The 12208-nt window shown below is 39.7% G+C and overlaps 1 protein-coding gene across 1 annotated transcript in view; it reads left to right on the top strand.

Annotated features, from left to right (window-relative positions):
* The window catches only part of ppp1r14c (protein phosphatase 1, regulatory (inhibitor) subunit 14C), a 19702-nt gene extending 17908 nt beyond the window's left edge, over positions 1 to 1794 (top strand). Inside the window, exon 4 of the mRNA XM_014011990.1 lies at positions 309 to 1794. Coding sequence (XP_013867444.1) covers positions 309 to 383 — 75 coding nt within the window. The 3' untranslated portion in view covers positions 384 to 1794. The remainder of the gene's footprint in view (positions 1 to 308) is intronic.
* The last annotated feature ends 10414 nt before the right edge of the window (positions 1795 to 12208 follow it).

Consider the following 12208-nt stretch of genomic DNA (forward strand, 5'->3'; position numbering starts at 1 on the left):
GTGTGTGTGTGTGTGTGTGTGTGTGTGTGTGTGTGTCAGGGGAAACAGACGCTGCAGTTGTGAACATGAAAACACACGAAAGGAGAAGCCATTACAAACTGAGGGTTGTTGGGGGGTTAATGAGAAGACACCTGCCAGGTGAATGATAGACATCAGGCACAAAGAAGGAAGAAGAACAGGGAGGGGTGCAGTAATTAGACCATGAGCAGTGTCATGTACCAGAGATAATGAGGCTGTTTTATATTCTAGTTTCTAGCTCAGTGGCAGTGTTTTAACACGTGACTTTTGATTGTGTCTTCTTCCTCCAGGACTTCGTCTGCGAGTTGCTGTGCCGGATAAAGGGAATGAGGAAACTCAGCATAACGAACAAGAAAGATTTTTAAGGGCTTTTATTGGCACTCATCACTGGATCGCGTACAACGTCACTTCAACCCCACCTACCTTATTTACTCCTCATGGACCGTCATCACATAATAATTTATCGAAACATTAGCAGCTGCTCCGCAACCTGCAAACATACGTCGTATATAAATTAGCACTAGCCGTTGATGTCACTATCACACAGAATAACTAGTTGTATGATAATACCAACAATATTTGACTGTTGTCACAAGAAAAAGAAAACTTCATTAAATGGCATTGGCCTGGAATGTGCCAGAATGTGCTTTAATTTTAATATTACCACCTAATTTTACATTTCTGAGCAATGTACAGAGTTTAAAAAATAAGAAATACACGAAAAAAAAACAGCCATACAAACTAAAATACAGACAAATCTTATAAAAGGTGGTAAAAAAAGGTTGTTAAATTAGCTGCAGCACTATGATGTTTGAGGGTTTTTTTATTTGGCTGTTCTGTTACGTCATTTTAAAAGTTGCTTGTTTCCATTTGTTCTTGTAAATGGAATGTGTTTTTTTTTTTGGCGTCTTTTTTTGTGAACTTCCTTCTTTTATTTTGAAGCACAACATTTGCTCTGTCCTGTCGTGACGTGTAAACTCTGGGGGGGCAAAAAAAAAGGGACATATTTGCAAACCTATAGCTGAAATACTGTTAATGTTTCTGATCGTGACAAACTGTTCTGGTGTACTGTTTTCAACCGCAAGGCATGATGGGTGCTGCGGTTCTCTGGATGAGGCGGCAAAAACATGACTGGCAGCCTTTCAGTGATCATGTTATAATGGATGTCTGATGATCATTGGAGTTTTTTTTTTTTTTTTTAACGTTTCGTTAAAATCTCTGCTGACTCATTTCTCTGTCAATGGATGATGTTGCCTTTAAGGACTTTCAGGATAAGTTTTTTATTTTATATTTTTATTTAACCTTTATTTCAACAGGCAAAACATTAAAAACAGTTTCTTACTTACAATGTTGGCCTGAAGTTCAGTTTGTTTTATTTTTTTATTCTCAGCACTGACAACCTAATGGTTACTGTGGTTCGGTCAAAGCCTGAGGGCAACCTCAACTGTTAACGCTCCAACCATTCAGGTTTTCTTTCTGAAGCTGTGCCACTTTAAAAATCATTTTTGAAACTGTTCATCAGTTTGCAAAAAACATCTGAGTCGGCACAAATTTTAAGATGCTTAAAGCCCTTTTTAGCTTGCAAAAAAAATGTGACAACTCCAGAATCCCAAGTTTAAAAGTACAATGAAGTATTAGGGCCAGACTACGAGATTTTTCTTTTTAATTACGACTTTATATTAGTAAAATAAGGACTTTATTCTTGTAATATTATGCCTATTCTGGAAAGAATATGACTTTATTGTTTATTAAATATGGATTTCTTGAAAATGAAAATGCATGCCAACACTTTTTTTTTACCATTGTTTCATTATTTGCTTAATTTATGTTTTGTGCAGTCTATTTTCCCTGATGCCTGGAAGTTTGCTCAGATTACTCCCATTTATAAATCTGGTGATCCAACAGAAGTTTCAAACTATCGGTCAATTTCTGTTCTTCCTATTCTTTCTAAGTTACTTGAAAAAACCTTATCTAATCAACTACTTCAGCATCTAGAAGCTAATAATATACTAAGCAATAGCCAACATGGTTTTCGCACGTCAAGGTAAACATGTCTGCATTAATTTTATTCACTGAACAAATACGTGCTGCTTTGAACAAAGGTCAAGTAACTGGTGCTGTATATATTGATTTTCGTAAAGCGTTTGACACAGTTGATCATTATACTCTCTTACAAAAGTTGATTTCTTTTCTTTTTTTATTAATAGAAGAAAAAAAGGAAGAAAGAAAAAAGTGAAATGAAATGAGAGAGTGAAAAAGAGATTAGAAGGTATGTAAAATATATGTTGAGAAAACATATATTGATTTCTTTTCAACTTTCATCATCTGCAGTCCAAATGTTTTCCTCTTATTTGACTGGTAGGTGTCAGGTTGTGAAACAAGGAAGCTCTGTGTCTGGGTCTCTGCCCTGTTCCATGGGAGTTCCGCAGGGTAGCAWACTGGGCCCATTGCTTTTCCTATTATACATAAATGACCTTCCAAAAATATTGAAGTATTCAAATATTTTAATATATGCTGATGATACTGTTCTTTTTTTGCCTGATTTCAATATTGAATCTATTAATTGTCAGCTACAAGCAGATCTTCAGACATTTCATGGTTGGCTTCAAGATAATCTTTTGTCAGTTAATGTTAAAAAAACTGTGTGCGTGTATTTTTCCTCACCCAGGAGACATTTCAATACAACAAATCAACTCACTTTTTTAAACAAACCCCTTGAAATTGTCACTACCTACAAATATCTTGGAATTACTTTGGATTCTCATTTGACATATCGTGATCATATACAAGTCTTAACCACTAAGTTGAAACAGAAATTGTACGTTTATTCAAAAATTAGATCCAATCTGACATCTTCTGTTTCAAATATCTATCTTCATGCCATTATACTCTCAACCATGTCGTACTGTTTTCCTGTTTGGTCTCTTACAACAAATGAAATCTTAGAACCCATAGTTAGGCTCTATAACAGGGCCTACAAAATTCATAAAAAAACTTCCTGGTTGGACTCATCACTGTACAGTTCTTTCATTGTCTGATGCTTTGACTTTTCAGAATTATGTTTTGTATAGTGGTATTAATTTATATTTTCAGATCTTCCAAGGTGCCAATTATGGAACTCTCTGTGCATTGCTGCCCAAATCAAATTCTGGAAGTGGTCATTCAACTAGATCTGTTACAAAAGGACAACTGATATTACCAACTTTTAAAAACTGTTACGGCCAGAGGTCTTTCTTCTATGTTTATACTAAAGCATGGAATGACATTCCTCAAAACATAAAGTCCATTTCAAAACTACAGCCCTTTAAGAAGAATCTTGTCTGCCATCTGCTGGACACTTTTTGTTGTGCTCATATTTAGATTTCCTATTTTGCAAATGCTGCCTTTTTGAAATTTGGTATGCTTGTTTGTCTTTGTGTCTATGGTGTATAACGATGTGATTGTGATGCTGTTATTCTGAGTGTTTTATGTGCTGCAGAACAGGAACCTGCTGTAAAAGAGCAATTATGCAGAGTCAAGCTTGATTTTTAATAATCTTTTCAACTTTTTTCTCCTAAAAATAAAATAAAAAAATTCTCATAGTCTGGCCCCAGTACTCCATCGTATAGAAGAGCTTACTTAAATCTAACAGCCTTCTGAGCACCAACAATGCTGACGAACCTGTATGCTTTGGGACAATCACACCGGTGGTATGAAACTGGGTGCAGTTTCATTTTCGAGCAACGTAAACCAAGCAGAATAAACCAGAATCTACAATGTGACACGAACCCTCAGCTGCCAAAGAAGAAAGTTTGGCAATATTTGTTTTGAAGAACACAATACTTACTGTGCCCGTCTTGCATGCTATTGGAGATAAAACATCCATAAAAGGTATATAAAAACCTTGTAATTAAGCAAAAAAAAATTTTCTCCTTTACTTGCCTCTAATGTACACCTTTGTAGATCATTTTTCTGTTGCGACAACGTGACTGTCACGTTGGAGAGAATTCAGGAATATAAAATGGTGCTGTTTTGATGTTCTTCCCAGAATTTGGTTGTAAAAAAAAAGGTTTTCACTGTTGACTGATGCCAGATAAATATGTTTGAAAGGAACATGTCTGTTTGAAAAAGCATCTACTTTGTATGTCTGTTTTTTTAAGTTGGGACTGGCCTGGTTAGGCTTTATTTTGAAGGATGAGTCCAGATAATTTGAAGTGGATTTTGGTGGGAAAGCATTAGACAATAAATATCTTACTTGTTGTAGCTGTCTGGATTGATGATTAAAGTCGAAGGAGGGCCAAGACCAAAAATGACTGAGATTAGAGGTTAATCAGTTTCTACAACAGATTATTAACTTCTTCCCCACTTTAAACAATCTGATTTATTACCAATAAGACCAAAACAATATAAAAGATCTGATGTTTGCCAGTTCTGTGTCCAAGAAGAAGCTGTTATGTCGAGGATTTATGTCTAGGTACTGTATAAGATTTTATTTTAAGAATTAGTTCAGGGACAAGAGGTCGATATTTTACAATTTACAATTCTTGTGAGGATTATTTTGAAAGTCGTCATAATAGAAAGCTTTACACGTGCATGGTTTTATAGCATGTTGAAGGGGAGAATATCATCCTGGGCCTTAGAGGTTTTTTTATTTAATAAATCAAAAACACTTTCCTTTTTTATAACTTTATTATTATTGCTAATATTCGTAGACTTAGGAGTGAACTGTTGAGTTTTGAGCTGAAGTTTAGTTTCTGTACATCCACAATGAGTATTCTTGTTTCTACAGTGTAATGTACTGCGTGATTTGTTTTTGCTGAAAATAAAATGCAGAAGGACTCTGCGCAGTTTCAAAAAAAGCTGTTTTTGTGTAATTTTTTAATGAAAAATCCAAGAGAGTTCTATTATTTGTTGCAAATATATGCAATGGTTTTGGGGGGAAAAGGTTATTTCGTGCTAAGAATGACAGATAATTAAATGTTTTTGAACCCTTTTTTGTGTTTCAAACAAATCAGATCATAAAAGATCAAAAAAAAAACCGCAAAGCCATTAAAAGAGATAAAGTTGGTGATTTTAAATTAAACAATATGCAATGTTATATACCTTGGTGCAACAAACACCTACCCTTAATTTGAAAGGGAAGTGGGAGTTTGTTGTTTTAGATAAGGTTTGTGTGAGTGGTCACATTTAATTTATTCATAGAACAAACTATTCAGTTCAGTTTACACAACATTAAATTTCATAAAGATAAAAAAGGAGAATACCAGAGCAGGAGTAAAGAGGCATGAGGTAAATGACAAAAAACAGTGTTTATACTGTAATACCTGGAGTCAAAAAAAATTCTGAAGCAAAAATAGTTGTCTTCTATCGGTTGTTCCCTCTTCAGTGTCGGAAGAGTCAACCTCCTTGATCTCACTCTCACTCCGACTATCTGTGTCTGTGGAGGTTTGCTGCTGCTGTTTCCTGACTAATTGTTTTGCAGTTCATGGAGAGTTCGGTGGGCGGAGACTGGATGGACTCACATGTGCATTGTCTGCTCTGATTAATCCTGAGAGTGTTTCAGTCACCTTCTGAGATCCATCCGACGCTGGATTATTCAGTTGCCCATGGTACTGTTTAAGATGGCCTCAGTTTAATTCTTTGAGAAAACTGATGACCCTTGTTGTATCTCTTTTCTCTACACCTACCTTGTGTTCAGGCTGGACTATCCTGATCCTCCTGGTGACTCCACAGTTGGGCCTTATCCAGACTGTTGGTTTTCTCACTTCAAGACTGAAGTGATTCATCGTCCTCCACCCTGCCTCTCTCTCTCTCAGAAATCTGCATAAGATATTGGAAATTACCTGTGTTTGATCCCCAACAAAGAACCTCTACAAACCTCCTCGTCCTGGTCAGCCTCCTCGCCTGGATCCTGTAAGAAAAACTAACAATTGACACATTCAACACCTTCAAAACACTAACCAGAGAACATCACCCTAAACCACCTTTTCTTTTGTTTTTTTCAGCAAGAAACCTGGACCCATTCACTGTACAATAAACTCACTTACCTTATCATTTTTGTCTTGTCCTGTGTTCCTCACCAGTTAAGTGAATTTTGGGTACTCTTTAAAAGAACAAAGAACAAATCTTAACAGTGTCCTCTTTTACTGCATCCATATACAGTTATCTTCCTCTTTGTCTTTTTTCTGGCAGCTCCTCCTATCCATCCCTCCTCTGTGCTTCCTAACCATCTCGCCTCCCCAAGTGACTGAACCAATGAAATAAATTCAGTTAATGTTAAACAGACTGAGGTGAGATTTTAGGAAAGAGACAACTTTAATAGAAATGTAAAAACAAGTAACAAATAAATAAAGTCACTGATGATGAAACTAATATTCAGTTCTGTTTTAATGGCTCAAAAATAAAGAAAAAAGTTAGAGAATGTAACCAAAGAGCAATGAAATAACAAAAAGCAAGACAGAACTTAAAAGAAAAATAATGTGCCACACAATGAGAATTTGTGCTCTTAACCAACATCTGAGACACCCAAGTGGGAGCGCCCAGGGAATTGTTAAAGGTGTCTTGCTCAAGGACACAACAACATATCGGCATGGTGAGGAATTGAATCTGTGACTTTCTGGTCCCAAGTTGGCTGCCCTACAGCACCATAGCCCTTTTGTTTTTTACACAGGACACCATCCACAATGGAAGTGCACTCTGAGCCAACACAAAGCCAAGCTTAACCAGCAGAAGGAAAAACAAGCATCCATCGGGACGAAACGGCCATAAAAGAGAAGAAGTTGTGAGATGTTGGACAAAAAATGTTTGTTTTAGATCTTAAAAGGAAGAACTATGTAAAGAGCTAAACTGAGAGAAAATTCTTACACTTCTACGGTTTGTGGACAAATATTAAAGGAGTGTGAAGTGCCTCACTTGGATTTAAAGAGACAGCCTCAAAACGAGTTGATCTGAGACACACCTAAAAGGGGTGAAAGAGGGGCTTGTGGAGTTACAATAGGGAGGAATTCAGACCAAATCATTGTGGTTCCACTTTATATAGACCCAAGGGTCCATCCATCCATCCATCCATCCATCCATCCATCCATCCATCCATCCATTTTCTTCCGCCTATCCGGGGTCGGGTCGCGGGGGCAGCAGCTTCAGAAGGGAGGCCCAGACCTCCCTCTCCCCAGCTACTTCTTCCAGCTCCTCCGGGGGAACTCCAAGGCGTTCCCAGGCCAGCCGAGAGACATAGTCCCTCCAGCGTGTCCTGGGTCTTCCTCGGGGCCTCCTCCCAGTGGGATGTGCCCGGAACACCTCACCAGGGAGGCGTCCAGGAGGCATCCTTACCAGATGCCCGAGCCACCTCAACTGGCTCCTYTCGACGTGGAGGAGCAGCGGCTCTACTCTGAGTCCCTCCTGGATGGCCGAGCTTCTCACCCTATCTCTAAGGGAGAGCCCAGTCACCCTGCGGAGGAAACCCATTTCGGCCGCTTGTATCCGGGACCTCGTTCTTTCGGTCATGACCCAAAGCTCATGACCATAGATGAGGGTAGGAACGTAGATCGACCGGTAAATCGAGAGCTTCGCTTTCTGACTCAGCTCTCTCTTCACCACGACGGACCGGTACAGCGCCCGCTTTACAGCAGATGCTGCGCCAATCCGCCTGCCGATCTCCCGCTCCCTTCTTCCCCCATTCGTGAACAAGATCCCCAGATACTTAAACTCCTCCACTTGAGGCAGGACGACCCCCCCGACCCGGAGAAGGCACTCTACCCTTTTCCGGCTCAAGACCATGGCMTCGGATTTGGAGGCACTGAGCCTCGTCCCGGCCGCTTCGCACTCGGCCGCGAACCGCTCCAGCGAGAGCTGCAGATCTCGHTCCGATGAAGCCAACAGGACCACATCATCHGCAAAAAGCAGAGATGCGATCCTAAGDCCACCAAAACGGATCCCCTCAACACCTCGGCTGCGCCTAGAAATTCTGTCCATGAAAGTAATGAACAGAATCGGTGGCAAAGGGCAGCCTTGGCGGACCCAAGGGTTTAAATGTGAAAAAGAAGGATTTAAAAGCAGGATTATATCTCCTCTAATATATTGTTGTCTGTAAGTCCACTATGTGAGCAGATAAACAACAAGCAAGTTCCCATAATGAAAGCATTTTTGTGGACAAAGACCAAAAACCTTGCCTTAAATTAGATCAAGTGTTGAAATGTGTGTTATGTGAGTTCCACCGTTGTTTTATAGGTAACATTTAGGAGGAATACAAACGTTGCTTTTGACTGAAAGTGTTTCGATATGTGTTTCAGCACAATAAGGGTCACATTAGAGCCGCATGGCTGGCAGCGTGTGCCTTCTTGGAGCAGAATAGTGTGGCAGTAGTTTAGTAGGACAGCCCTGCATGCTGTCTGCTTCTGTAAAGAGCTCATCAGAGGGGATGACATTAATGCCTAACATGCGCATGAGTAGCCTTTTCTCAGCCCCATATGGAGTGCTGGCCTATTGTACCCTGTTGCTAGGTAGAAAATGTCCACTGAACCACTAGAGGCATTAAAACAGTGTTCAGACTCAAAACGTGGCATAAATCTTACCAATCTGTTTTACTGACTTCTTAATGGAAGACAAGAAAGATCGAAGGTCGATTTAAGGGAGAGAAAATGTGAAAAATGACCCAAACAGCCATGTGGATTTTTCCGCAGGGAACACACACACACACTTCTGCTGCATGCTGTAAGGAACGTGGTGCCAGCAGAAACGGGGGAGGCCGCGTGTGCCTTTAAATTCCATGACCCACTTTTCACAGCTGGGACTGGCAGGCAGCGCTTGCTGCCTTGAATAATTGGGACTGCAAGGTGAATGTGAGGAGAATAGTTAAAGACAGGAGTCGCTGAGCTCGCCTCAGTCAGTCTGCTGCACACCGGCACGGCGTTGAGAATGGATCCTGGAAGGATGCGTGACATGAGATGAAACAGAATAAACAGAACTTTGATGATTGCCACCAGATCATTGTCAAAACTGAGCGAGTTGAACAGGGCGAGAAAAAAAATGATGCAAAACGAAACCTTTCGTGTCAATCCATCCCCCTCTTCATTTTGCATTCTCTCTCCATATTTTCATGTTTCTTTCTCTTTTTCGACTCGACCGTCTTCTCCCCCATCTCTCCCTTGTGGATGGAGAAATCCATCATTCCAATACCTCGCAGAGACGGGAACAGACGAAGGGCAGATAGTGAATATAGAACGACAGATAATGCTACATGACCGCAGGGTTACAGGCAGAGATGAGAGACGGGGCGAGGCAGAGCGTGACACTGGCAGCCTCTCCACACAGCTGGAGGAGAAAACACCATCTCCACGGCTGTGGGACCGCGGCATCAGACAGACGGGGTGATGTGTCACACTGCTGCCGCCTGCTCATCCACTCACACGACAGGCAGTTCAGACGGAGAGCATCACTTATTAGATAGAGAGCAAGGGATCAGGAGCAGTCAGGGCTTATTTTCCCCTTTCTTCCCTCTTACACATCTTTACTCAGCCTGCAACATGAAGGATTGTCTCATCATAACTAGCTGACCAAATGCCACTGCAAATTAATTTTCAGAAACTTAAAACGATCATCGGGGGCTTTCTATTATACATTTTGCCCTTTATATCAGGAGTGTCAAACTCCTTTTCACCAAGGGCCAGTGGTAAATAACTTCAACTAAACACAAAATGTCACATTCCCCTTCTCATTGCTATGGCTGAACACTGATAACAAACTAACTGAGCTCTATGTGGTATTTCCTGCATCACAGTAAAAATGCCAGTGTTAATTTAACACCCACAGTGTTAATTTTAGCACCAGCAAAGTGTCTATATGTGTCCACACTCGCTGGTGTTAAAATAGCATTTATGAAAGTGTTAAATTTTAATACCTATTTTTTGTTAATTTAACACCAACCAACCAGTGTTTAATTACAATTCTTGGTGTCACATTAACATAAAAATAGTGTTAGTGTTAAAATATAGTGTTTACAGTAACACTAGCCAGTGTTAAATATTCGAAAAAACTGGGTGTCATTTCAACAGTGTTAAAAGTATCTCCAGTGTATTATTAATAACAAAGGAAATTGTGGTGTTTGAACGGTTAACAGACACCACAAGGTGTCAACACACCATCAATTTAGAGCATAAATTTAACACTCAAGAGTTATTTTCAAACACTTTGCAGTGTTGCATTAACACTGCTCAGTAGGGAGTAAAAAAAGTGTAATGGAGTCACGCTTCACACGCCAGGAAGTACCTCTCACTCACGGTGTCGATTTTTGGCCAATATTATAAACTTAAAGTTGAACAACTTGATCAAACTGAACAAGAAAACTAACCAGAACAACTAATGTTTACACTCATGAACTTCTTTAATAGTCATAAACATACAAAAACATCACTTCTGCAAGATTTCCCAGCAAGGAATGCTGGGTAAATACTGGTCTGTCTGACATGAGGTGGAAGAGGGCGGGGCTTTTCAGAAAACTTCTTTCAACACTGCATGGTGTTATATAGCTACACTGTTAAGTGTTATATAAGACTTAACAGTGGGCGGAGCTTATTTAACACTGTCCAGTGTTGATACAACACTGAGGAAATCAACACTGTGAATTAACACCAACATTGGGTGTGAGCGTACTCAGAAAGTGTTAAAATAACACTAGGGGGTGTTAAATCAACACCCAAAAGTTTAACACTGAAATTTTAACACTTGTTTTTGCTGTGTAGAAACAGCATTTTAACACGTCCTCTTAAACACTGAAAAGTACTACACGTACAACTGACTAAATGTGAAACAAATAATACAGAATTATTGCTAAAAGCAAAAGTAAGAGTTTTACTCGTGAGTAGCCGCCATCTTGAATTCTGAAGTCACCAACTTTCTGACAGGGAATTCCCACTGCAGGGGCGCTTCAGTTTAAATTTATGACTTATGGTCCACAGCAAAAATAGCTGGCTAAAATTCAGCTGAATGTAAATTTTACAATGTGAATTTCACCAACTGCCAGCTAATTTTGAACCCTGTGCAGCTCCGCCCAGAGCCCTGCCTCCACCCAATGGTGAGATGATGTCATTTTGCGAGTAAAATATTCAGCATGCATTATGGGGGATGCAGTTTATGGTTAATGCTGGCTTTAAAGCAACTTATTTTGAGACATTAATTAAGGGATATTCAATTAAATTGCTAAAGGAGGGCAAAGTTACTCAACGCCAACAGTTCAGGGAAGTAGAGGGGGCAGTGTTTTGCTCAAGGACACTTGGGCATGCTGCAGGGGGTGGAAATCAAAACCCCAATTCCTGCAATTCAAAGCTGATCTTCCTACCACAGGACAAAAACAGAGCCTCTGCAGTTTGGAACTGCAATAGTATTGCAGCAGAATTATGGTGGTATTCCTCCTGGAAGTGTCTCCGGCTGCTCAGGATTTATTACAGCTAGCTCATGCTGCCACTGTTTGTGTAAACTTGTGAGATTAAAGTTGTTTTAGGATGGTAGTAATCCACGTTGGTCTTGTCTCCATTTAGATCTGCCATCAGCTCAAAATTAAACTTGATTTCTCCAAATGAGGTTGTTCATAAAGCTATACAGCAGGTAAGATACTGATTTCTACATACTTCCAGCTTAAAAGATCTGAACTATTCCTTTAACTCCACCAAATCACTTGTAAGAAAAAACAACAACATTTTTTTCCATAAGTTTATAAATATTGCATGCACATGTTCCACTTACAAAGCTGTGTGTGCACTTATGAGTGTACATGAGTGGAAACCTACAGTGCGTCTTATGGGAAATCCTTTTAATTTCACTACACTGACTTCATTCTATTTTTTGCTCCACACGGAAAAGTTACAACTCCTGCTCCTTAATGTTTCAAAGATGTAGGCGTGTGCAGCAGAGTCAGGCGACCTTAAACTCACCGCTTCTGCTGTTACAAACCTCGGCTTGCTGCAAACACAGCAGTTTGACCTGTTTTTGGTGCATCTCATCTCTGGAAACTATAGCTACACTAATGTTTAATTGTGGAGAACAATCCAAACAACAGATCCAAAAGACATTAAGAATACAAGGGTAAAACTGTTAAAATACTTAAAAATACAATGATTAAAACTCACTTGAAATTTACTTCTAATGATCCATTTGAGAGAGTAATATACGTAACCATCAATCAAGTGACAGGTGACACGCCCCCTTTTGGGGGGGGGGG

This window comes from Austrofundulus limnaeus, unplaced genomic scaffold, assembly GCF_001266775.1.
Source record: "Austrofundulus limnaeus strain Quisiro unplaced genomic scaffold, Austrofundulus_limnaeus-1.0 Scaffold86, whole genome shotgun sequence".
NCBI classification, from domain to species: Eukaryota; Metazoa; Chordata; class Actinopteri; order Cyprinodontiformes; family Rivulidae; genus Austrofundulus; species Austrofundulus limnaeus.